Source organism: Rhinolophus sinicus, linkage group LG13 (assembly GCF_036562045.2).
Source record: "Rhinolophus sinicus isolate RSC01 linkage group LG13, ASM3656204v1, whole genome shotgun sequence".
Taxonomy (NCBI): Eukaryota; Metazoa; Chordata; class Mammalia; order Chiroptera; family Rhinolophidae; genus Rhinolophus; species Rhinolophus sinicus.
Window position 1 is genome coordinate 35,730,963 of NC_133762.1, and position 27,317 is coordinate 35,758,279.

Consider the following 27,317-nt stretch of genomic DNA (forward strand, 5'->3'; position numbering starts at 1 on the left):
CAGCCTGAAGCCCAGGCCTTGGGCCCTGTCGGCTCCAGAGGAGCGTGCTCCATCTGTGTGCCTGCCTCTTTGTCTCCAAGTGACAGGAAGAATTCCTCGAGCCCCCTCCTGCAGAGTCAGCTGGCAGCCCTGGGCCCAGCTGCCTGCTGTCATGGCAACAGGCTCGCTATAGCTTTTTAGCCAAGGGACCAGAGAGTCCAAGCAAGGGAGAAGGCTGTGTAGGCTTCAGATCTCCACTTACTGTGTGGCCCCTGGCTAAGGCCACCGACCTACCCCTTCTGCCATGTGAAGGCTGCCCCATCCCTCCCAGCCAACGTAAAGGACAGGTGGTTAGCCTGCTCATCTGTCTTCGCCCCAGGCCTTGAAAACATGGCAGGATGGTGTTGGGAGGCCAGAGATCAAGACTTGGCTCAGCCGTGCTCTGTGACCTTGGGTAAGGAACTGGCTCACTCTCTAGGCCTCAGTCACCCTCCGTTAAATACAGGAGACGGCTAAAATCAGGGATGGGTAGGGCAGCCGGTTGGCTCAATGGTTAGAGCGTAGTACTCATAACACCAAGGTCGCCAGTTCGATTCCCACATGGGCCAGTGAGCTGCACCCTCTACAACTAGATTGAAAATGACAAGTTGACATGGAGTTGATGGGTCCTGGAAAAACACACTGTTCCCCAATAAATAAATAAAAATTAAAAAATTAGGATGGGCCTAACTTTCTCCTGACACATTCACTCTTGTTAGCCTGAAGTGGCCTTTGGCGCTGTTTGGGCCAGGATTTTGAGCTGAGTCAACGGTCACTGCTCACTGAAGCCTTCACCGGCCCTGGACAGGAGAGCGGCTGTTTTCAGGCCATCAGCTTGCCGCCTCGTCCTAGATGACTCTGCAGGTCCCTTCCAGGGTTGACATCCTGAAGGCATCTGTGAACCCACTGCCAACCTGCTGTGTGACTCGGAACAGTCATTTCTCTTGTCCAAGCCTCAGGCTCCTCATCTATAAAACAACGACCTGCCTTCCCGAAGGCTTCCACGAGGAGCAAAGGAACTCACGGGTCTGAACGCACTTCCCAAAGTAGGAGGGGGCAGCACACTCGGCCCTCGGGCCTGGAGCCCTTGCCCACCCTCCCACCTCATTTCCAACCACTGCAGGCCACTCACTCCGGATCTGCTTCTTGATTTCCTTGGAGGGGTCCAGCCAGTTCTGCAAGAGAAGATAGAGTTTCTTTAGAGTAAAGAAGGAGAAGAGGACCCGGACAGGGTTAGGAGAGAGAAACATTCTGAAATGGCCCCGATAGCCCCTGGCAGGGAACACCCTTCCCCGGCTGAACGTTCTGGGTCCTTTTCCTTGGGACTGGGGAGTGAGGGAATGAGGTCTGGATTCACCACCGGGCCCTGAGGCGGGCATTCTCCTGAGACAGCACGGTGAACGGGTAATGCAGCTGCGGTGAGACTACTTGGAAGGAAGAAATTCACACTGGAGCCTCCCAAGAGTGGGGGGATGTGCCTCAGCTCCCCCAGAAAGCTGAACCATGGCTCTCCAGATAGCCATCTGGGGGTGACTTGCGGGTCCCAAAAAAAGGACTATGGTGAAATGGGGTGGAGACAGAGAACTGAGGAGAAATAGGACCTTGGGGACGTGCAAACAGAAGGCGTCTAACGAAGATCTGAGGACTGAGGGAAGCTATGAGACGCCAACCGGACCATGGGGCCGAAGGGAAGAGGCCTCCCCTGCCAGCCCTGCGCCCCAGCCCAGGTACCTTCTGGCTGTCAGCGTCACAGAAGGTCAGGCCGAAGTAATCCTTCTCCAGGAGGTTGAGGTGCTCGCAGACCAGATCAAACAGCACCTGGCCCCGGCCATGTTTCTGAAGAGGAGAACAAAGCTGCTGTGAGGCCAGAGCATACCTCGGGGGTGGGGGGAGGGCAGGGAAACACCCCCAGCTCCACCAAGACAACCTGAAAACCCCAAGAGCCTTCCGATGACCTGGCTCTCACCCCAACACCCAGCCCTATTGGGGTCCCTCCTAGACCTCAGAACTGCTGGGGGCTTGGGGGCAGTTGGAGGGGGTGTGTGTGGGGGCCGTGACTGATTTCTCCTTCCTTTACAGCAATTAAGAGAAGGCGCTAACTTAGACCCAAGGAGCAGAGAACGAAAAGTCTAAGCTTTGGGTATGAAAAGAACAGAAGAGCCTCTGGAAAAGCCACATGGTCCCAGGACTTAGCGTCACCGTGTGACTCACCTCTCTAGCCCTTCCCCTTAACTAAGTCGGAGCGCAATCCAGGGCAGCCCAGCCTAGAGTTCCAGCCCCACGTGGGCCGCAGGTAAGGTTTTACAGGAGTTCACGGGGTCTACATCAGCCTCAGGTGGAAGCAGCCCTGTTAGAGCCACCTTCTCCCACTCCCATAAGCCAGACTTGGTACCTCTCTGAACACCATCTGGGCCCGAGGATTCCGAATGGCGAAGCCCAGAACCTGGCTGGATACCCCAACCCACAGGGGTGAAGATGAGCCCAATAAAGGGGCCCCAGGACAGGAGGAGTATGAAGCAGTCACCACTCAAAGAGGCAGGGGCCTCCAGAGGGACGGTGAGGTCCCTGCAAGGTCTAGCTCGGTCCGGGGGACCGAGACCAGGCCTGACTGTGGAGAGCAGCTGTGGGAAGTCAAGCTTCCTGGGCCAGGAGGAGTTCTTCAGGGAGAGTGGGCCTGGCACAGCCAAACCCTCTGCGCTCTTCCAGCGCAGGCTGACAGAGCATCTTGGGGCCAGTGTGGGCAGCAGAAGAGGCAGAAGAGATCCCTTTCTTTCTTATGCCCAGGAGTAGGCAAGATGTTCATCCTGAAACCCTTCTACAGAAGAAATCGACATTAAAAAAAGAAGAAAAGGAAAAAAAAGAAAACCAACCCTGCTAAGAAGAGGGACCCAGCCACCCAGGGCTCAGACGTAAGTCCTGTCCCTTCAGACCAGGGCAACGGGCAGAAAGGGAGATGGCTCCTGTAACTCCTGGCAGCCTGCCCAGCCTGTGGACACTTCCATACACATGGAGACGGCTAGGAATGGTGCCTAGACTGGGGAAAAACCCTCTAAGGCAGCAAGCGAGAGTGCAGAATTAGGGTGGGAGTCTGGGCCTATACAGGAAAGGGGAGACGCTAAATGCAGGGCCAGAAGGGCTGACCCCAGAGAGGAGGTGTATGCCCTGCCACCTACTGTGGGACCGGACCATGCCACTGGGTTTCTACACAGCCTGGGCGAATGTGTCCTTCCAACGGCTGCCTCCCTATGCCTGAAGGACACCCTTACCATGGAACCTCAAGTGGCCAGTTTGTCCTGAAGACCAGAGGCGGTGTCCTGGACAGGGTGGGTTCACAAGGGAGGACCCCTCTCTCCACCCAACAAATACATACAAATGGTTCTGGTTAAAACAGTATCTGCTTGGTGAGATTGCAGAGCCTGGTTCCTCGGCATACCAGGCACCAGGTCTGCCTTTGATGGTGGCTCCTTGCCAAGGTACAGTTACCCTGAAAAACCTTTTCCTGGCACCAGCCTGGTGCCTCGTCTAATTCTATTTGCAATCATAACGGGCCTCTCCGGGCCTCGGTGCCACCATCTGTACAAAGGAGAGCTGGTCAGGTCATCGCTCTGGGACGCTGCAGTGGGTCCAGGACTCCATGAAAAATGGATGCCCTCTGGCTTGGCCCAGGCTGAGTGCACCCAGAAGCCTGCCCTGGCTCGCAGGCCAGCTGGCCGGGGACAGGGCATGTGGTGTTGGGTGCTTCCTACCTCCACTTCACACTCATACTCAGAGGCATCGAGCAGAGTGACTCGGCAGATGGCACTCTTGTATTTCTTGGTGATCTTCTGGGGCGATTTCTGGGCCTTGCTGGGCGTGGTCCTCTCTGACAGGCCATCGGCCTCCCCGTAATCCTTCTCCTCCATGTCTAGGCTCTATAGGTCCAACCAGGGGAAGAGTGTTGTTAGCCGCCTTGAAATCTTAGCCTGTCATCTAAATGAGATGCGATAGGAGGCAGCTGGGGCTAAGACGGACCCCACCATCAGAGCCACTGCCCTTCAAGTTCCCGGGGTGACCAGGGTCTATGGTGGGTTGTGTAGGAGGAGAGACAGCCCTTCCGGGTATAAGGTGGTGGCTCACGTGAGGGGTCCACTGCTTTCCCACAGGCCCCTGCTCCTGTGGGCAGCCTCTGCAGGCGGGAGCACCCCACAAAACCAAACCCGGTGGCGAGAGCTGTCCTGTCTCCCTAGAACAGTGCACGAGTTATCAGGGCCTCCATCTGCTCTCCTCCTTCTTGCTCTGTCATTGGGTCTAGCGCGAGGCTGGGAACTTATGGACTGATGTCACAGAGGAAAGAGGTCAGAGTCCTGCCCTGTCGTCCTAACTCTACCACTGATAACCTCAATGACCTTGGCCAAGTCCCTGCCCTCTCTGGGCCTGTCGTGAAGGAAGGGAAGTGTGAATTCAATGGCTCGGGGATTCCTCCAGTCCCCTACAGCTTCAGGGCGATGAACTGTACTCCGGGGCCACACTGGGCTTGCCAAGCTAGAATGGACAGGCTCAGTGGGCAGGAGAATAAGGTTGAAAGAACACGGGTTTTCGAAATCAGACTTCCACCTCCGTCACTTCATAGCAATGTGACTTCGGGTAACTCACTTCGTTCTGTTGCGCCTGTTATCCCCAAGTGTCAAATGGGGAAATTAATAGCTACTGTCAGGTTTGGGAGAACGAAATATACAAACGAACACAACGCCCCTGGCGCAGGGCTTGGCAGGTAACGGGTCAGTAATAATTCTTTGTTTCCTCCTCTCCTCCCTCCTAAGGACTGGCCGCGGGGCACGGGCTGGGCAGGAGGAGCGATGCCCACGCTCTCAGGCACACACCTGTTCAGCAGGCCGAGTGTCCTGCTGGGGCGGCGGCTTCTCATTGGAGTTGGCCTCTGGGTGGCCGTGGCCTGCAGGGGTCACGGGGGTGGTTGCAGCAGCAGCAGCAGCAGCAGCCTCAGACGGCTGCGGGGCCTCCTCCTGAGCCTTCTTCACCTCAGAATCAGGGCCTGTCTCTGTTGTCATGGCGCCCAGAACGCCTGCATTGGCATGAAGGAGAACATGTGATGGGGAAAGGGGCAGCGATAGTATGACAGCACAGAGCAAGAGGGGCAGGAACCTCATGCAGAGAGAGACAGATGGAGACAAATGGACAAAGAGCCACAGAGAGAAGGAAGGAAGGAGGGAGGGAGGGAGGGAGGGAGAGACAGGAAGTAGGGGTGAGGAGAGAGTCATGAGAAGTGAGGGGTTGGTGAGTGGAGGCAGCTGAGGTCACAGACTCCTCCCTCCCAACCTTGTGTCCATATAGCTCCTGGGGACTCTAATCTCTTGTCCCAGGTCTGGAATGTGGACCTTTCCTACGGATGATGCGAATCTCTCCAGTGAGCCCCACTCTGCCAAGAGCACAAGAGACCATCAGTGACCACCTCCAGGCAGGGCCTCGGCCAGGCTGTCTCTCTAACCACAGCAGGCCCTGAGCCCCCCACTAGGCTACTGGCACACAACAGCCCCTCAATAAAGGCTGGATCAATTGAACGCAATTCAACCCAAAGAACGCTGGGCTCCAGGCCCTTCCCAGCACTGACTTTAGGCAAGGCGCTTCATGGCCCAAGCCTCAGTCATTCCTGCCCCTCTGACTTCACAGGGATGGTGTGAGGATGGACCTAAAGGGTCAGACAGGAAGACACTCTTAACAGATGCGTAGCCCTGACAATGTAAATGCCAGGGCAACTGGGCTCTGGCCCCAGGCTGGCCACAAATCGGGCAGTCACTTCACCTCTCTAGGATTCATTCAAAAGGCGAGGGACTTGGAGAAATTATCTCTAGGACAGGCTATTCTTAGCACTTTCCCCTCGGAGGAGGAAATGAGATTTCAGAGAATCAACGTACCAGTGCCCAGCTAGTCTGTGGAATAAGCAAAGTGCAAAGACAGAAAGGGAGGGAGAATGGCATGGTCCCATGGCACTTGTTAAAAAACAAAACAATAACCTGAACAATGCATGTCTGTGTTTGTACACACGTAGTGAAAGATCTCAAAGGACACTCACCAAACTGTGAAGAGAGGTTAATAATTCAGAAGTGGACAAAGGAAAATGAGAGAGCTCCGTGGGGTAGGACAAGAGAGGAAACCTCATTTCCTACTTCATACTTACTTTGGAGTTACTTGTATAATTTTAAATATACATATATCTTTTTTAACTCACAAGTTGGGTTTTTTTCAAGCAGGTGAAAGCACCCATTCTGACCCCAATCAGTGGATCCTCCAAAAAAAAAAGTTTGGAACTGAAACCCAGGGAACAGAGAAATAGGCAGGAACCCTCACCCCTGAGTCCAGAGCCTTCCTCCAAATCCATCTGTCACTTATGTGACACCAAATGCTGACTCTGTGCTAGAACATAAATGAGAAAGATCAAGTCTAAGCCTCGTAGGCCCTCCCTGAGCCCATCCACAACGGGAGGCCTCTGACGGGCAGACAGACAGACAGACACTGGGTCCACCCTGGAGTCCCTCCCTGACCCCAACCACCATGGGAGGCCTCTGATGGGCAGACAGACAGACCACTGGTCTACTCATCAACACAGCAACCACCTCCAGGGGCACACAACACTGCCCCACACTTCCTTCTTGTGTTTCAGTTTCTCTCCCTGCATTCCAGGGGGCACCAGCCCAGCCCAAAGCAAACAACACCAGACAGAAAGTCAGGGGCAGTAAGCGCCCCACAAGAGCTCTAGGCCCCTGGACAGATCACAGGCATCCTTCAACCCCCCCAAGTGGATAATGAGGGGAACGCTTGGTAAGCTGGAGCTCGCAGCACCCATGAGAGTTTGTTGTTACTGACGTGCTATTAAGGTGTACGAGGAGGAGGAAGGCAAGGCCTTCATCCACACCGCCTCATCTCCACCCAGAAATGCTCACCACTCATGTCATTACCCTGGGCTTTACGGGGATAACTGAACGCCATAGTTAAATAAAGGCTCTCTGTCGCTTACATGACACCAAGTGCCAACTCTGTGCCAGGACACAAAGCAACAAGAGCTGCTCCACGGGAGCTCCCAGTCTTGTAAGGTCCAACTGAGACTTGTCTGCCTGGTTCAGGATCTCTTGTTAGCCTGTACTGGAGAATATCAGCTGTGATGCTAGATAAGGCCTATAGGGAAGAACCCTCAAAATAAATGCCTACTTACTTTTGCTTAAGGAAAGAAAAAGAATCCACAGACTAATCTGTATGTTTTTGCTGTAAGAAGCAAAATCCACATGACCCTCATGGGCCCAGGCCCAGAGATTCTGGTGCATCTACTCCTCCCCTCTGCTTCAGTCTGGTTTCAGCCGGTACTCCCTGAACCTTCCCGGGTCTGCGTCTTCTAGCAAATAGCCCGGAGAGCAATCTTAAATAAATACCCATCTTCCGCTGCCCGGTTCTCCACAGAGCCTGCCGACAGTGAACGCCTGGTGAGGGCAGACCCACAGGCGAGAGGAGCTAGGAGGAATCTTTTAAGATAACTCAATCTCCTCTTCTTCTTTTACAGGTGAGACCCAGAGAGCAGAAGAGACTTGAGTGGCAGTCATTTCCTCAGACAGGTTTTCCCTGGCTGCTCCGGCCCACTCCCCTCCCCACCCAGGCTCCTGACTCCACAGTTCCTAGCTCTGGGTCCATTCTTCCTTCCACTGCACTTGCCTGAAGAAAACCTCAGCAGAATCTCCTCGAAGGAGGACGCTCTGAGGTCCGAGGAGGTGGCATAAGCCACCAGTGAGGGCCATAGCCAGGAGCTGCTTAGATAAATGATGGCTCATTCACTCAAGAGAGTTAAAAAAGGTGATGGACACAATCATGGAAAATATCAGAATGAAAAAGCATGATGCACAATAGTTTGTACAGATTGGCCTTATTTTGATTAATATCTATCTATCTATCTATCTATCTATCTATCTATCTACAGATACAGAAAGTGCAGCAAAGTATTAACTGTGGTTGTTTCCAGATAGTGAGAGTACAGAGTCTTTTCTTCTTCTTTCTGTTTAACTATAGTTCTCAGTTTTTCTAGTAGGAGATTTTTTGATTTTCAAAAATTAGAGGTTAAAAAATAAAAATTTCCCAATGTAACAGCTTGGTATAACAGGATGAGAAAGAGATAAAGTCTGATTAAATTAAAAAAAAATTTTTCTTACTAACTAAAAAGAAAGATAGCATTATTATATTTTTAAACCTAAGATAAGAGCCTTCTTTATTTCACAAGTCAAGGGATAACGGCATGGTTCTCTCACTAGGCCGCAAAAAGCGAGCCAAGACACAGGCTGTGGCTTCTGCTACAGCCAGTCACGTGGGCATAGTTCTGCCCAGGCCCAGGCCAGCACAGACTGATGGAGCCCGCTGGGCAGCCAGGCTGGCCTGGCACCATAGGGGACCCCGGGGGAAACATGTGCTGATTCCGTAGAGCTCACTGCAATGGGGGAGAATGATGCTCACCAAGGAAATGGTTAAACACTGGGCACGATGTGACTTAGATTTGCTAGTATCTGTCTCAGCCCCTAGAAGATTCTGGATACCTGGTGATAGAGACAATGGCTGGGAGTTGTCAAAGCAGGGCTTAGAGGGTGAAGTGCAGTCAGATTTTGAGAAAAGGGAGAATTTAGACAGCAGATGGCTGGAAGGGCATTTGGGCTGAGTCACCGTGTGAGCAAACGTCTAGAGATGGGAACAGGTAGTGCTGTGCGGAGGACAGACAGGAGGCCTTGACAGCCAGAACAAGAAGCCTATACAGGTGAGCTTCAAGCGGCCTGGCAAGAAGGACAGGATGGAGTTGGGGAGAAGGGAAGGAGCTGGGGGTGGTGCCGGCGTCAGAAGTGTGAGTCTGCTGGAAAAGATGGAAAGGGCAAGGCTGCGGCCAGGGACTCGTCATCTGGTGGATCCCTTGCAGGACAGCAGGGCAGGGACAGACCTGAAGCCGGGCTCCATCCACCTCTAGCTTGCTCTGTGAGCTTGGGCAAGTGATTCCACTTCTCTGAGACTAGGTACCCTTGTCTAGAAAACAGAGATATGCTTCTCTCCCTCTCAAGGTGGTGATGGAAATTCAGGAAAATGACATCGAGAGAGCACTTAGCCTGGCTGGTACCCAATAAGACAACCCAGAGAAGGTCTATAATTATAAGCAGTAATGAGAAGCCGCAGTTGGGAGGGGTCTGAGGACCAGGAGTCAGAAGTGCCCGCCCAGAGCAAGAGATGCTTTCAGAGACAGAGGCCAGCAAGGCCTAATGACACTAACACATGAAAACCAGAAGGCACAGGATCAGCAAAGGGAGCGAGGTCAGCCAGAGAAGTAAGTGCTGACGGTGCCCGCGCCAGGCCTGTCTGGAGGAAGGGGGCCTGCTGAGGTCCAGCATGCTCACCTGGCCGGTATGGGGCCCGCCCCGCAGGTTGTCAGCATCTGATGCTCTTCAACATTGCAATCACCTGCTGGTCCGCCCTTCAGGGGCACTAAGCAGCCTTCACACACTTTTGTTGTTCCCTCTGCGTGGCCTGCCAGGAGAGGGTGTCCTAGCCCAGCTGAGGTAATATCCATTTGGACTGCTGTTATACCTCTCGTTAAAAATGAGATGACAGGTTTATATATCAGGCCCTCCAGCCTGGGTTAGCATGAGTCAGCATCCCTGAGTCCGGTGACTTGTACTGGTTCTTCTTCTCTATTCCCACAGCCACTGCTCAGGTCCAAGCCCTTCTCCCCTTGTGTCCGCATGGCAGCCCCAGCCTCCTCCATGGACTCCTGTGGCCACTGGGTCCGCCCTAGGGTTTATTCTCCACAGAGGAGCCACAGGGACCTTTTTCAAAACTCCAATTGGATGCCCTCCTTAACACCTCCAATGACTTCCCATCAAAAGTAAACACAAACTCCTTATCAAACTACAGGTCCCTGCATATGGCACCTGCATCAGATCCCTCCGTTGCCATTACCACGCTGCCACCATCACTGCGAACCTGACACGCTGGTTTTCCGTCTGCTCCTCAACCACACCAAGCTCGTCCCTGCTATGGGGCTTTGTCCTTAAGTACTAGCTCCGTATGGACAGGGGGTTTGTCCCCTGTCTCTTGGCCACAGCAGCTGTCACTCTTGCGATCTCAATCTATGCGCCCTTGACACTCTGTCTAAAGTGGGTCCCTCCCCCTAGTTCTTTTGGTTACAGCATGCCAATTTTTTTGTTTGGTTTTTGCCATTTTAACCATTTTTAAGTATAATAACTCAGGGTGATTAACTCCGTTCTCAATGTTGTGCAACAATTACCCCTACCTATTTCCAAAATTTTTCATCACAGAAACTCTATATCCATTAAGCGAGCATGCTGGATTTTTTTTTTTTTCATAGTAACAACCACAAATGGAACTTACATTGATTGATTGATTGATTGATTGATTGATTGATTTGTTTCTACTCCTCCTCTAGAATATAAACTCCACAAAGACAAAACTTTACCTGTCTCATTTGCCATTGCCCCCAGGGCTTAGCGCAGTTTCAATAAATAACAACAAAGCTAACATCTATAGAGTTCGCTATTTGCCAGGCACTGATCTAAGCTCTTTACATCAATTAACTCATTTAATCTTCATAATCACCTATAATACTCTTATTATCTCCACTTTACAAAAGAAGAAACTGAAGCACTGAGACGTTAAATAAACTTGCCCAAAGATCATATAGCCAGGAAACGGCAGTGCCAGAATTTAAACCCAGGGGCCTGGTGTCAGATGGATGGGTAGACGGACAAATGGGCAAATATAGGGGTGATGGGTGGATGGAATACCAATGTGACAGTTTTTAAGTCTTCTCAACTACAGACTAGAGACCTGGGCTGCACTCACCTCAGGAGCCATCTGGCTACCCGCCAGCCGGTCCTGGGGACCGATCAGCCCTTAAGCACCTGACGTGTCCATCCAAACTCCTGATATTATCATCCTCATTTTACTGAGGAGGACACACAGGCCAAGAGGGGCATACAGTTTGCCTGAGGTCATAAGCTGTGCCAAGTCTCTCTGACTCTCAAGTCCATCTCGCTATGTGGCATTTCAGCAGCCGCAGGGGGGTCGGTCCTGTACTGATTTCTGCCAGAGGTGAGGCTAGCTATGGAAAAACTTCCCAAGACTGAAAGGCAAATACACTGGGTGGAGACGAACTCAGATCAGGACCACTGTTGGTTTCAGTTCTGCTACTTCCTATCTGGTGGGTTTGGGGCAAGTCATTTCCCCTTTCTCAGCATCAGTTTCCTCATTTGTCAAACAGGGATGAGAGGCCCCGTCCTCCCACTGTAGAGAAGGGGCATGTAGATAAGGATATTACCGAGAAGGAAAGCTCTTTGAAACACAAAAGTTGAAGTCACAGTAAATGCAGGGAGGGTATATTATAGATGTTTATGACATGTAGGTGGTCAGACAATTAAGTTTGCAAACTCATCCTAGAAAAGTGCTACATATTCATTGCTGAATATCACTACGGTCACCTTTGAAGTACTCCCCTTGGGAAGCTATGCACTGACGCCAGCGCCTAGTCCACCCTTCAAAGCAATTTTGGAACTCTTTTTCTGGAACGGCCATCAGAGATGTCATCGTATTACCCTTGATGTCCTGAATGTCATCAAAATGTCTTCCTTTCAATATTTCCTTTATCTTCGGGTAAAGAAAGACGTCATTGGGGGCCAGATCAGGTGAGTAGGGAGGGTGTTCCAATACAGTTATTTGTTTACTGGCTATAAAATCCCTCACAGACAGTGCCGTGTGAGCTGATGCATTGTCGTGATGCAAGAGCCATGAATTGTTGGTGAAAAGTTCAGGTCGTCTAACTTTTTCACGGAGCCTTTTCAGCATTTCCAAATAGTAAACTTGGTTAACTGTCCGGTTGGTACAAATTCATAATAATCCCTCTGATAGCAAAAAAGGTTAGCAACATCATTGCAGCAAGTTCGCGAACTTAATTGTCACACCTCGTGTGCCAGGAGTATGTCTTTGCACGCACATGTGTCGCAGTGGAGCAACATGAGGGCACACACAGCCACATGTGTCCACGACCATGAACAATTACTCCCTAGACAATAAGGCTGTCTCTTCTAAATCTTGGACACTGACGACATTTGCCCAGGCATTTTGGGGAATTGTGAACCACGTAGAAACTAATAGTAGGAAGCAGCTGAAAGAGGGAGCCATGGACAGGGTGTGGGAGACACCAAGACACCAGGAGAATGTGAGACAGAAAGTGCAACTCCTCTGTTCTGAACGATGTTTCCATAGTCACAGTTACCAAGATAACCACTCTTCCTTTTTGGGAAGTCAGAGGGCATGTCTGCCCTACCCCCCTCTATCCATGCCTCCTGGACTGTGAGTCTCCATTTGCAGCCCCAGATCCATGCCTTGTTCAAAGAAGCAGGAGGCTAACCCATTGGACCATCCCTTGAGCTCCCTTGCCTGCTGGCTTCTGGTTGGGTTTGGCCAATGAGAGGCGCTAGCACGAGGTCAGAGGATGGAAGGAGAGAGAGAGGTCAGGGTATTATCGGTCCAATTTCCCTGTCTGTGGTCCTGGTGGTGGCTAAGCTCCTCTGTGCCAGCTCCTTGTACAGGACCAGCCATCACGAATTCTGGGAACACCGTCACCTCCCTCTGCTCCTTCAGGCTGAGGGAGGCAACAGCTTCTGTCACTGTTAGTTTGTGGGTACCCCTTGTAGGTTCCTTTAACCTTACCCCCACTTTTATTACCAATTAACTCAGCTGAAGCATCTGAGTGGAATTCTATTTTCTGCCCAAATCTGACAGATACACCTCCTGACACTAAATAGAATATGAATTAGAGAGGGAAGGAAGGAGAAACTTGGGAAGAATCGGTATAATCTAGTGGTTAAGGATAAAATGGGAAACAAGGAAACCTTGAAGAAGTCCCTTAACCTCTGTGCCTTTGTCTTCATCTGTAAAATCATAATGACAATGTTACCTACCTCACAGGTTTACTGAGAAACTGAATGGGATCATGCCTCTAACGCACTTAATATGCGCCAAAACCCACACTCAGTGCTCAGGAAATATGACATATTTTCTTCTTCCGTATTAAATCTAAAGGCTGAAAGGTTAATAACAGTATTCCCCTAGAGAAAGAATTACGGACCCTTTTATAGGGCGTTCTCTGTATTTTGCAATATTTCTACTATTAACACGTATACTTTTGGAGTCAGAAAATAAAAAGAAAAGAATTAAACGAAAAACCAGAAAGAGAGAGAGCCTGTTAAGACTGAGTCTTCCCTCTGGAGGTGATGTTACTTCCCATTGGGATTTCCCCAGCACGGAACATTCACTTCCTCGAGTGACAATCTCCAGGTGGATATGAATGAAATGACTGCCTGCGATGAAGGAGGAAGGGTACAGGCTGAGAGAGCTGCCTCTGGGGCCCTGTGCCACCCTCCCAGCCAGGCCCGGGAGATACCTGATGGATGCAGAGGGGTTGAAATGGGAGCGGGGCCTGCAGGGGTCCTTACTGCTGCTCAGGTCCGAAGCGGCAATGAGGAGGTGGCAATTTGTCAGAGGCTTGTGATACCCATGGGCACCGCATTAAATAAAACCAAGCAACATGAAAAGGCTGCCACCCGTCAGCACTGGCTTCTTGCCCAAAGGTTTCACGTGCCACCATGGAGCCACAGACTGACATGCGGTTGTGGGCCGGGGATCACGTGACATGCCCAGAACTGCAGAGTAACAGCATCAGAAAGGAGACATGCCTCCCACTTGGACCACACTGATGAGTGCAGAGGCAGAGAGACCGCCCTGTAACGGGGCAGCCTCTGAGAGCCGGCTGTGAGCTGGCTCTCTTCCAGGCTTCGTCTCATTGGAGCTGCACAAGGGACAAATGGGACAGGTGGGCTTATTCTCCAGGCTGACGTGGCTGGCCAAGGTCACGGCCAGTGAGGTCGGGAATAGCTAGGACTAGGACCCAGGTCTGCTGGCTCATGGTCCCATGCTTTCCCCCCCCCAATCCTGCTACATCCCACGACCTCCAACTTGCTGTCAAGCACGTAACCAAAGCTACCGTTGCTCTGGATGTAGAAATAATAACAGCAGTCAGTATCAACCCCTCCCACATGCAAGGCACTTGACAATTGAAAGGATCCTTTTATAATCATCATTTCTCATGGACCTCACTGATCCGCGGTTGGTGAGGGGGAGCATAGAACAGTAGTAATTAACGTGGGCTTTGGACCAGAGTTTGAATCCTGGCTCCACTGGCTTGGGGACTTTGGGTTTGTTCCTTAACCTCTTTGAGAGATAGTTTGAGCCTGCAAAATGAGAGTAACACCCCCTACACCTCAAAGGCACTTTGAGAATGAATGGAGAAAATGCATGCCAAGGTCACTTGGGCACTGTGTTTGCTATATGGTAGACACTCAAGGGGTAGTGATGGCTCTCGTCAGTAAGGCTGTCACGACCAGACAGATGGGCAAACTGAGGTCTGGAGAAGGTAAAGAATTTGCCCAGGGAAACTCAGCGTGTAAGTAGTAGCAGGGCGCAGGCAGCCATTTACAGTGTTCAAAGAGAATTGGAAAATTTCACAGGTAGCTCCATACTAGATGAGTGAAAGACGGGTTTCCCTCAGACATCCCAACCATTTGAGGGTGACAGGGACAGGGTCCCCTCCCAGCAGGTCAGCCCTCCGTGTCCTTGTCCCCTCAGGAAGGAGAGGAGGAGAAAGGAGAAGGGAGAAGCAGCAGATCTTCATGGGCACCTCTCACGGTCTGTTTCTGAGTCTTTCTCTCGCCTGATTTTCTTTAATTGTTTAAAGACCATTAGCGTTCACTGTCGGCTTTATTTAGAATAGAGTAAAATTGGAAACTACTTTGAATGTCCATCAACAGAGGATTGGTCAAATTAACGAGGATTTACCCATTGCATTAATTATAAAAGTATTACATACCTATTGCGAACATTTTTAAGATAGATTTTATATATACTGACATGGAAAGATGTCGATATGTCATCAAGTGAAAAAATGCACGTTGTAAAACAATAATGCAATTTTTGATCCCATTCTGGAGTGTATGCTTATGTAAGCATAGAAAATATTCTGGAAGGAAACACACCACACTGTTATCATTGGCTACTTCTAGAGAGAGGATTTTGGTTGGGGAGCCAAGGAGAGAATACACTTCTGAATTACTAGGATTTTTCACATATTTCTTTTGTAATTAAAACTAAAGAAAAAATAAATATAATATTTTTAAAGATTTATTTTGGTCAGTCTTACGTCCCATAGTACCTGCTGTAACTCTATTTCTGTCTGTTCTCTTCCAATCTCTATCTATGGTCATACCTAATTTTACACCACTTTAATCTCAGGCTCATAATTTTCTGGGTTTTTTTTTTCCCATTTAACATTAACTGTATCAGAAATAGTTCCACATTATTTTATCATCATTATCAGAACAGCTAATATTCATGGGTGCTGTACTATGTGCTAATTACCATGCTAAGAGTTCTACATGCTTTAAATCATATAGTCTTGATGACAATCCTAAAAGAAGGTACTTGGGCTATTCACATTAGCGATGGGGAAACCAAGGCTTAAAAAGATGAAATGATTTGCCAACACCTCACCGTTAGTAATAACAGAAGCGAGACTTGGGCCCTGGCCTGTGTGTATCCCAAGCCCTTGTTGGGAACCTCTCTCCTCTGCTCCCCTCATGGATACTGAGTGGTAAGTGAGAAGAATCTGGCAAGTAGGGATGAGGAGACTCAGGTCCTGGGTCTTACCATTTGCATGACCTTGGACAAGTCACTTCCCCTCTGCTTTGTTCACTCAAAACAATTATTTCAGCAGACAAGCATTTGCAAATCACTGAGCTACATGCTGAGGATAGAACAATGAATAAAATATGAGCCCTGTCCTCATGGAAATTACAGCCTCGCCTGAGTCTCTTCATGCTCAGGAAGGCTCTAACCCCTGTCCCACCTCTGTCACAGGGACATGAATGAAATGAATAAAGGATGCAAAGCAACTTCACAAATGCACAGCTCCATATGCTGCAAGGTAAGTATTTCTGTGGCTGTTCACGGCTGCATATTACTTTACCCACTGGATGTTCCAAAATGTTCTCAATCATCTTGCTATTGTCAGGCACTTAGTCCCAATTTGATGCTATTATAGAGGAAGCTCTGATGGGGATTCATCCAAAGAAAATCATTCAAAAGACAAAAAAAAAAAAAGCCAGATATACAAATATGTTGCACAATCTTCGAATGACTGAAGGAAGACAGTCCTTCATCTTAAACTCACAAGGCCTCAAACTGAAGGCATGACCCTGGTGGCCCTCCACCGCCACCCCAAGCTGCTCCTTCCCCAACCAGCTGAGCCACCCACCACCCGAGGGGACAGACATCTTACTGTAGTTTCAACTCCTTCCTGCCCCAGCCTCCAGTCCACAGGGCTCGTTCTTTCCTGCAAGGCTGCGGTCCACATCCTCCTCATGGTTCTTACTGTAGCCAAAGGGACCTTCCCAAATAGTTCTGACAGGCCCCAGCGCATGACCCATGCCGACCAAACACCTGCAAAGGTTCCCGAAGCCTCCAGGCTCCTGTCAAGTGCAAACAACTGGGCCTGACATTTTAGAGAGATGGAGGGCGCATAGAAGTAATGTTTACTGAGTCCCTGTGAAGCGCCAGCACTGCGCCAGTCCACTACCTAAAACCACCAAACGTGGTCTCTATGAGATAGGTGTCTTTATTCACATTTTACAGAGGAGGAAACGGGCTCAGACCAGTGACGTGAGGTGCCCAAGGCCACGTGGCGAGTACACAGCAGAGCTAGAGCCTGGCTCTGGAGGATTTGAGAGCTTTGCCAGAGACCCAAACACAAGCTGACTTTCTGAGTCACCTCCCAGCGTCCCCAGCCCTCTGCACCATCCGCTCCATGCACACCAGACCACTTGTTCGTCTTCAAAGGCATCCCGATTTCCTTCCCCTCTGACTTGGGGAAGTGGGTTGCCCTTCCCCCCAAACTATCAAAATTCCACTTGGCCTCTGGTGCCCAGAAACCTTCTCTGATCACCAAAATAGGAACACATGTTTAGCATATGCATGGGTTTCCCTTTCCCCACCACCCCTGCAGGGACATGGCTCCTATCCACAGGGCCTGGATTTAAATCCCAGCTCCCCCATGACCTAGCTGTGCGACCTTGAGCACCTGCCTTCCCCTCACTAAGCTTCAGTTCCCTCAATCTGTAAAATGTGAATAATTCCTATCTCACAAGGTTTTGTGAAGATTGCATGAGTTGTACAGGTAAGCCCTTAAAACAGTGCCTGGCATGTAATAAGTGCTCAATAAATGCTGGTTGCTACTATTCTTATTCACAAGCCTCCCACCCACAAGGCAGTGGTGCCAGCCTGCTCTCACTCCAAGCCATCCACCTAGGCTCAGGTCCCCTTCACGCATGGCCCCCTCTACACAGTCCTAGCTGGTACCCTGCATGCTCACCCTTCTGTTTACTGGTCATTAGGGCCCTACCAAATGTGGCAGGGAGCGAGGGTCAGGGCCAGCCAGTCTTCCCTGGTAGCCAATGGGAGCAGAGATTCCAGAGCATCCCCACTTCTAGGGAAACCTGGCCAGGAAGCAGAAGGTCAAGGCCAACCCCTCTCTCAGGCCTCCCTGCTAGTACCTCTCTGCCCCTACCCCTCGGGAGCACTCAGGCCACAGAAGCACCCTGGCCTCACAGACCTGACAAACACACCTCTCCACCTGGGTCAATCCTGGCAAATCAGTCATCTGGCTCTGCTGGACACCAAGTCAGTGCTCCCAGACACTGTCCCAGGTACAATGTCATGGTAGAGAGAAGTGCCCTGGACTCAGACAGCCCCACCGTGTCCAGCTGTGTAACCTCAAGCAGGTGCCACAACCTCTCTGAGCCTACTTCCCACCTGTAAAAACTGGATAATAATAGCATCTACCTGACAGGGTTGCTGTGAGATGGTGCAAAGCACTTATCTATCACAGCGCATGGCATAGAGTAAGTGCTCAATTAACACTGTGACTCTGATTGTGTAATCATCGGTCTTCCTCCAAATAGAGAACATTATCCCCTTTCAGTCAATGGGGACACACAAGCCCAGAGATGTCCATGCTGGAGCTAATACAGACACTTCTCACCTCAGCCAGTCTAGTCAGGAGACCCTCTCCACTGACCCTGGAGGCTCAGGCCCAGAACAACCCCAGGCACGCAGCACCCTCTTGGCTCCGTACATTTCCAAGAGGGTCTAGTGCTACCATCTGCCTGTTGCCTCCACCCTGGTCCATTATCTGTGAGGCATCCTGGCGTCTCCTCCTCACCTTCTGGGAGCAAGGATTAGGAGGCCAATGTAAGGCCCCTCCTAAGCGTAGCCTTGGGCTCCAGGCTATAATGTCCACAGAGTTCTGGGTATGGGACAGCCAGCTGCAGCGCCAGAGAAGCAGGCATTTGGGCTGCAAGAACCCCAAACCAAGAGACAGAAGGCGTGGTACACTAGTACTGGCTTTCCCGCTTGGTTGCTATGTGACCTTGGGTAAGTCAATTTCCTCTCTAGACTTCATTCAACCTTTCAACATTTACCGAGTGAGGATTACAGGACCAAATATTGTTCTCATGTGAGTTCCGTGGAAGCAACCCAACACGAAGCTCCCAGAGCTGGGCCCAGAGAACTGCCATGTGGCCCAGGAAAGGTCTCAATAAGAACCCCTGCACTGATCTCCTCCAGGACTGCCTTGAGGTGCCCCTCAAGGGACCGTACCCTGCACACCACAAATACTGTACGTGGTGTCCCAGCCTATGACCTCAGGCTGGCCAGCAGAAGCCAGCTCCATCCCTGCGTAGAGCTGGCAGAGCCTCCCTGGGCCACGGTAGCTCAGAAAGGAGGCTGGCACAGGCTGCCTCTGCTGCAGGCTCCATTTGGAAGAATGGGTGGGCAGGCGGGCACACAGCCACTTCTATTCTCCATACCCTTGCCCAGGACAGGCAGCACGAGTCTTCCAGGAGCTTCTGAGGGTACCACCCCAGTCCCCGGCTCTCAACCTGGCCCAACTGATGCTGATTCTGAAAGAATCCTAATGCTGGGGGCTGGTGGGGAGCTGGAGCAGCTGGACCCCACACGGCCCCAGAGAGGCCATAAATCCAGCCCTCTTATGCTCCCACCTTTGGCAGCACAGGAGGCACAGTGCAGTTCCAGAAGTGACGGCAGGTACACGTTGCCGTGTCACCCCCCACCAATGCATCCTCAGAGCTCCGGAGGGAAATGAAGGACCACGGCCGGCCTCTGAGGGAGACCAGCATCCTCAGAACTCCCTTCCTATTCTTGGTCCAGCCCCTCAAGGTCCGCAGAGACCATCCTGGGCCATAGCTCTGCCTGGCTGTGGCCTCAATACCCGGTCAGTACCCTGGTTGATATAGTCACTTGGCCCCTGCTATCCCCAAGACCCCAGCCTCTTGGACCCCAGGGATCCCCGCCTCTTGGGTCCCAGAGATCCCCAAGTGTGAAGGTGCCAGACACAACTGGGAGGTGCGAGTCCTCTCTCTCTAATCAGTGGGGGGCAACGGCTGCCAAAACAACACCAAGCAAGAACCACAGAGGTCCTGGGGCTAAGGCCCATCCCCCAGCTTTGGTATACTTGGAAGGGGGGCTGGATGGGAAGCAAGCCTGGAGTAGGGAAAGGTCTGTAACCAGGGGGTGAGGGAGAGGGCAGAAGCTCCCCAGCACCCCTGCCTCCAGCCAAGCCAAGGAACTGCCTTGCAGCATCTGGAGCAGGACTGGAGAGACCCAGAGAGCCCTCCACCTCCACGGAGGCGGCAAAAGTGGTCTCGGAGAACAGAGTGGACCAGCCAGGGACAGCCCAGCACCCAGCAACCTTCATCCCTCCAGCAAGCACCCATCAGTCCACCGCCTTCCTGCCTCTCTCTCTCCAGGCCTTAGGGAGGCTGCAGAGCGGGGAGGTTGGGAGGTACCAGCAAGGACCACCCCCATACTGGCCAGGGGTCCAACAGCCTGCAAAGTCAGTTCCTCCCGGTCTGGCCCCCAGGATTCCGCTGGGGCTGGAGTCCGGGGCTGGAGCCCGCAGCTCCCCCCACCAACCCCCGCGTGCCATCTAATCTCCCCCATTGCCTACCTGGGCCTGGGGGTCCCCATCTCGGGTAGGCTGGGCGAGGGACGGCCCCTCAGCTCCTGCGGGTGGCAGGCCGCGGGGCGGGGCAGGCGCGCCGGGCAGCCCCGGGCTCTGCGGAGCAGCCTGTTCCACGACACCCCCGCCCGCTGATGGATGCCGACTGCAGCAGCGGCGGCGGCGGCTCGGCGTGCGCCGGGGTCTGGGCGCTGTGCCCGCAGCCCCGGGCCTGGCGCCCGACGCGCGGCCAGCCCCCGCCCCCGCCCCCGCCCAGCCCGCGCCCAGCCCAGGGGCGGCCTCCGCGCGCCTGCCTGCTCCCTCGGGCCGCCCTGCCCCTGCCTCCGCCTCCTCTCTGCTGGTCTCCCTCTCCCTCTCCCCTTCTCTATCGCTCAGGCTCCCAGGCCACCTCCTCCCCGGGCTGCCACAGCGGCAGTTCCCGGAACAGCGCCGGACCATGCATCAAAAACCAACTGTTCCGCGGCTGCTGCCTCCAGCCCAGCCCAGGCCAGCCTCTGCCCTCCTAGCTGAGCCAACCCCTCTTGGGGGCTCAGCAGGGAGAGAGGGAAGGGGAAGAGAAGGGGGGAGGATCCCTGACTCAGAAGAGGTGACTCAGCCTCAGTGGGCCTTCCAGCCCACCGAGCCGGATACCCTCACCTCCCAGGCAGCACAGCCGGGCAGTCTGTCACCCTGGGACTCAGGGCTTCTCTCCCATCAGGAGGAGGTATGTGCAAATGTCTCCTGGGATCCTGTGTGTCTCTGAGTGTGTGTGTGTGTATACATTTGTCCATATGTGCTTCGGTGACAGTGACTACACATAACAGTGGGGATTGGGCCCGTGTACAAACGTGTTTCTCTTCTGGATATGTGTGAGTACATCCTGGGCCCGCACCGGGCTCCAGGAAGTTGGTGGTCGGGGCCAACGGGCCTAGGGCACCAAGGTCATGGGTCAAACCCAAGCAAAGCCCTGTATCTCCCCTCTAGCAGCACTAATTCAAAAGACTGGTCCCAACCACTGCACTTCCATTTTAGTGGATCAATAGGCCGGGACCTGAAGCAGCAAAGGACTCTGGGAGACAGAGGGCCTGGGTTCCAGTCCAGCTCTGCCACTGGCTCTTGCCAGCACCTTTGGGCAAGTTGCTCTCCTGCTCTGGGCTTCAGTTTGTGAACGATGAAAGAAAGGTTGTACGTGCCTATCTGTAGGAGTCCCAGTTTGTGGGGAAGGCCTCAGAGAAAATGGTGGGTAATCCACAACATGATTCCCAAAGATTTCTACCCATGGGTCTGCATTTGCAGCCCACATAACCCCTATTCCCTAACCATCCCCACCCCCTGGCATCCACATCTATTCTTTCAATTCTTCAAATGATTCCTCAGTGCCTTCTATGTGCCAGCCACAGTTCTAGGCACCACAGAATCCACTGCACTCGAAACCACAGAGGCCCAAAGCTGGGAAGCAGCCCAGATGTGAGCAGAGCCATGCGTCCCCCCATGCTGCCGTCCCCTCACTGGGTTGTGTCGCTGTGTCAAACTCACCAGTATCCATCTCTACTCCCACCTTCCAGGGACAGGTAACTCCTCCCCATTCCTCCCTCCCAAGTGGCTGTTCCATCCTGGTGACCTTACAGCCTAGGACCTACCACCAACCCTTGGGCCTCCACAGAAAGAGCCTACGCCCTCTCCCCGGCACCCCTCAGAGAATCCAAGATAGCAACTGTGTCCCTTCTCCCCACCCCCAAACCAAGCCTTCTCTTTTCCAAGTTAAACACGACAAACTCCTTCACCAGATGTTCCCAAGACACAGCTTCCGGTCCTGTTCCTGTCCCTCTGTCCACTAGGCTCAGGAGTGGGCAGAGAGCAGAAGGAAGCCAGCTCTCCTAATCCCAGAGAACGCGCTGCCCCTCTAGACAGAAGAGGCAAAGATGGACAAATCAGCCCAGGGCCAATTCACAGAAGGACCAGAGTCCTGCTGGGCAGACTTCCTTACAGATTTCCTCTGGTGCCTTTGGTCTTTCTAGTCCCCTGCCTCCCCAATTCAGTTCTTCCCAGGAACTCCCCAGGCCCTCGGGGTATGGCCTTGAGGAAGTCACTTTGCCACTGGGGGGTGCTCTGAGTTCAGTTCACTATACATTTAGTCAAATAAAGGAGTGAAAGCATCAGAAAACTCAGGTGTTACACCAGATGAACTTACTGTTTCATATGCACATCTGCTGAGAGATTCCTGACTGCCTGCCTTTAAGTATTTTTATTCCAAATTGACTCTCAACCTCCTCCGCTCTCTGGCTTTCCCAACCCTGGGCTCCTGTGGCAGGACAGAGCTGCACGGCCAAAGCCTTCCTAGTTCAACTCTCCTTTCCTGGACCCTCCTCCCCTCCCTTCCTTCCCCCAGGCAGGAGCCCTCCCCCTCTTCCCCAGGGGCAGAGCCACTTTCCCACCCCCCTCAGCTGGATGGAGCCTCTCACTTTCCCAGACAAATCCAGGCTACATTCCAAAGACCAAGGCAGGACGTTCCCAGACATCATTCTGGATTTATACCCAAAGGGCCCAATTCACTTCAGGTCAGTGGGACCACACAGAAAAATCGGGCTTCTTCTACTATTGTTATTTCTGTGTCGTCATTATTATTATTATTGACTAACATTTCTATTAGCACTTTCCAGTTTGCAAAGTATTTGCACGTGCAATCTTCACATCTCATAAGAGACACGATCACCCTTCAATTTATAAATAGGCAGGCTGAGTCGCAGAGTGGTGAGTGACTTGTCCAAGGTTACACTTGCACAGTGACACTGGCTCTCTGAACCAGACACTTTCCACTCTGCCCTACAATAACTTTTTCTAGAGATATCTAGTTTGGGGGTAGGGGGTGGGTTGGGGGCACTCTCTGAAGTACACATGGCCCCTACAGGCATCAGGTGAAATCACTACCCCAGTTACTTGGCCGCCTTCATTCCCCAGGCAGGGAAACTGAGGCAGGGGGCCAGCACACAGCTCTAGCTCATGAAAGCCACCGTGGAGAAATGCTAGAAGGAAGAGGAGTACTCCCAATGAACAGGGGCTCTTCAGTTCCCTTAGTGCTGAATTCTGCTTCCAGCCCCAGCTCTAGCACTTCTTTCTGTGTTACTTGACCTCTCTGAGCCTCACCTGTAAAATGGGAAGAATTCTTCCTGCCCCACTTCTGTTACTGGGTTGCTGTGATGGGATGTCAGCAAGTGCTGGCAGAAGAGAAGGGACAGGACCCTTCATCCCCTCTCTGGTCTGCCTCTAAGGTAGGAGAAATTCTCTCCTCTTACATTTTAACTGCAGGGAACTTGGTGCAAAAGTGCCCAGGATATAGGAAAGCCAGAAAAAGGATGGAAATGATTCACTCTGTTGGCCGGGAAGGCAAAGGACATAGTGTGAGCCACAGCCCCCCAAGGCCACCAGTGTGGCAGAGACTAAACCAAACACTTCAGGCAACGCCCCTCCCACCCCCACCCCCTTATATCTTTTGAATGAGAAAACCAAGGTCCTAAACAAAGCAGACACTTGTCAAAGTCACCCCATGTAGTCAGTGGTCTCTGACTCCCAGCTACCAGGGGCCCCTTGATTCCTGGGTGGGCAGAGAGGATAACAGCACTCCTAGCCCAAGGATTTAATCTTTCATTCGGAAAACAGTTGATATTCACACTGAACTTGGGCCTTGGGGGAGGGGCGAGGACTTGGGTAGCCTCTGCCCTTGAATTCACAATCAGTGGGAAACATGGCCCATAAACCAGTATATGGGAGACCACTGTTAAGAGGAATCGCCATCATTTTCTGAGCACTTACTCCGTGTCCGGCATCAGACATACATTCCTTTGCTTAATCCTTACAGAATTCTCCAGCATCGAAATGATTAACTCCTTTCACAGTGGAAGTAATGGAGACTCGAAGGGGTTCATGAATTCCCAAAGTTCGCCCAGCTAATAAATGGCAGGGCCAGGTCTGTCTGAGGCCAAGCCCTGAGCTTCCATCCTTATGCTGTTCTCCCTGCCTCTGGGACTGTGGCGACCCTGATGGTCACCACTAGCCACGGGTGGCAACTGAGCACTTGAAAAATGGCACCTGAAAAGGGAGATGTGCCGTAAGTGTAAAATTCTCATAGATTTTGAAGATTCAATTAAAGAAATGTAATATAGCTCATTAATAACTTTTTATTGAAATGATAACATTTCGGATGTACTGGGTTAAAATAAATCATTAGAATAATTTCATCTGGTTCTTTTTGCTTTTTTTTAATGTGGCTACGAGAACATTTCTTAATTACATATGTGGCTCACGTGCGTAGCTCACATTATATTTCTTTTGGTCAGCACATGTTTAGATACTCTGAAGTCCTAACCAGCCCCTAGGGCTCAGAAAAGGCTTCCTGGAGGGGGGAACGCATAAACTGAGCTAGGATAAAGGCAAGATCAGGAGAAGAGGGTATTCCAGGGCAAAAGATCCACGGGGCGTCTGGTTTTGGCCCCAGTGGGCTGCAGGGCCTGGGTGGGCTGAGCTGAAGCCCCAGGCAGCTCAAAGCTGGGCCATCCTCCGGAGGAAGCTACCAGAGCCAAACTTTCCAGAGCAGCGTGACCCACAAGCCTGGGAAGTTCTGCCAGGCAAGGCTGTTCTCACCAGTCCTTGACTCTGGAAGGCACTACAAGGCAGCTATGTCTAGGTGGAGGGAGGGGGCAGGGTGGACAGGTGGTAACACCCACCTGGCAGGGACCTCTCCCCTAAGCTGCCTCCTTCCGTCTCCTCCAGGAAGCCTCCCAGAGCACTGCAGTCCCCAGGGATCTTCCAGCCCAGACCGTGGGAACCATATGTTCCTGCATTAGGTCATATTGTAGCGGGGAATGATGACGGAGCTGCACAGTGGGTCACACGGGACAAAGCACTTTTCCACACCTAGTATTGTGGTGGTGGAGAGCCAGAGGGCAACAGTTACCTCTGGGGAGGGGGCTACAGGCAAGGATGGGGGAGGTTCATTCATCAGTACAGGAGCTGCATGACCTTGGACAGGGCATTAACCTCTCTGAGCCTCAGTTCCCGAATCTCCAGGAGCTAGTCCTGCTCTGCTTCCTCAGTGGAAGAACCTTCAGGGATAAAGCAAACACCTCAGCCTGACTCTCCGGACTGTTCACAGCCTGGTCTTACCTGGCTCTTCAGCCTCATGACCTCAGGCTCTGTGTGGGTAGCTCTGTCAAACTGGAAGGTTCTGGGCCTCCAAGGGCACAACATCTGCCTCTCTGCTTTTGCACATGTTCTTTTCTCTGCCTGGGAGATCCTCTTTCCAGAGGCCAGGGGGGCAAGCCAGAGTCAGGAGTTCACCAGGATGCCAGGACATTCCTAAGGCTGAGTTCTCCTGACTCTGACTCCACCTCTGCTACTCTGCTCAATGGATCCCCACGCTCTGGCTGCCCCTGGGAAATCAGCCCTCCCCTAGGAGATCTGGGAGCCATACTCGTGGGGCCTTGAACACGAAAGATCTGGCCACTTTCCCCCTGAATACAGATGTCCACACAGCCACCCAGCCGGAGCCTGGAGTATCAGCTGAGATTTGCATCATCACAGCATCACAGATTCCGTGCAGTCAGAAGAGACCTTAGAGAGCATCATACAGAGGCTGGGAGCTGTGAGAGACAATGGGAAAAAAAGCTCTGCGGGTACGTCTGTGGCCCGTGTGTCAGAAGATGCTGCAGCAACAGCATTAATCAATATCGTCACAGAGAGCACTTGAGACCACATTACGTGCTGGCGCTGTGCCGAGCAATTTGCATACATTTTTGGTTTTTAATTTCGTACTGCTCTATAAGGCAGAGATGACATATTCCACCTTGATTTTACAGGGAAGTAAACTGAAGCCCAGAACAGTTAAGTCACTAGTCTAATTACATACTGCTAGTGGGTAAGGGGGCCAGGATTCAGTCCCAGACATGCCTGACTATAGAGCCTGGGTTTTCCACCATTAATCCTGGATCGTTTGCTTTCTTAACACACATTTACTGTGGAGATGCTGACTGTGTTTTAGTTCTTGTCTGGGGGTAGTTACACAAGTTATGTGTAAACTTATGATCGTGTACTTTTCCGCATTTATATAACTTCAATAAATTTTATTTTTTTTAAATGCTTTTGTCCCAGAGATGAATCCATGCTAGAGATTTTTGGGGTGTAACGTATTCTTAGTATTAGAGTCTGAAGCCAGAAAACTGTTTATTTTCTCTTTTCAATCATCTTTTCATGTCCACAGAGACTGATCTAAAGAACTCATAACCCACTCCCCACCCCCACCCGCCGCAAGCCAGACGCAGCAAAATTTCACCTGCTATCTGTCCATTGTTCAGATCACAAACATTTTCTTACAGTTGCATTCCCAGCCCCGGTGCCGCCCAGCCAAAACACCATTTCCAGAAGCTGCCACCTTGTCCTCATTGAGCCATCTGTGGAGACCAGACGGCTAGCCCAGCCGCTGCCTCACCGGGTAAATCCCAGCTTCATGAGGCGGGCCAGGCAGCAGCATCTGGACGGTCCCCTCTCCTCGTACCAGGCCAGGCTCGGCCGAGAAGCCGCCTATGTGTGTAAACACAGCCTTCTGCTTGGGCAGCTCCTGCTGGACTCGCCTCGCCAACTGGGCCCTCTGTGGCTTTTATCTTTCTGCCCAAAAATAACCATTGGCTTCGATGGTGCTCTGGGCATGAATCGGACGACTCTCATGAGAGCCTGTGGCAGCTTGAGAACAGGAAGGGCATGTTCTCCATCTCTGTTTCCCCAATGCACCAGGGCAAAGGATGGTGGGATTTAGTGAGCTCCTTTGTGTGCCTGGAAGGACCTGTGCTCCCGAGCAAGGGCTCACTGGGAAACAGTCACAGTCTCCGAAAGCTCACTGTTTAGGGAAAGAAATATAACACCCACACCAGCCAACGGCCACAGAAGGCAAAAAGTACTAGAGGTTGTAAGAAAAGGATAAAGCGCTTTGGGAGTTCAGAGGAGAAAAAGATTAGAGGGAAGCAGATGTCACAGAAAGTTCCAAGGCAGAGGTAGCATTTGAGTTGAGCATCAAAGACAGGGCAAAGGACAGTCTAGACAGAGGAGATCGCATCAAACAAGGGCTGCGAGGCGCAGGAAAGACTCAGGAAATACCTCG

The 27,317-nt window shown here is 51.8% G+C and overlaps 1 protein-coding gene across 19 annotated transcripts in view; it reads right to left on the reverse strand.

Annotated features, from left to right (window-relative positions):
• Positions 1–27,317, reverse strand: part of EPB41L1 (erythrocyte membrane protein band 4.1 like 1) — a 117,254-nt gene that overhangs the window by 47,448 nt on the left and 42,489 nt on the right. For 18 of the 19 annotated variants that reach the window (XM_019732848.2, XM_019732873.2, XM_074317806.1 and 15 more), the window contains 4 exons: positions 4,878–5,077; positions 3,765–3,929; positions 1,750–1,854; positions 1,151–1,193 (listed from right to left, as the gene is read on the reverse strand). In XM_019732848.2, coding sequence (XP_019588407.2) covers positions 1,151–1,193; positions 1,750–1,854; positions 3,765–3,929; positions 4,878–5,063 — 499 coding nt within the window. In that variant the 5' untranslated portion in view covers positions 5,064–5,077. Of the gene's footprint in view, positions 1–1,150; positions 1,194–1,749; positions 1,855–3,764; positions 3,930–4,877; positions 5,078–20,179; positions 20,493–27,317 lie in introns of those variants that run through there. The other variant, XM_019732858.2, reaches the window with a different exon arrangement.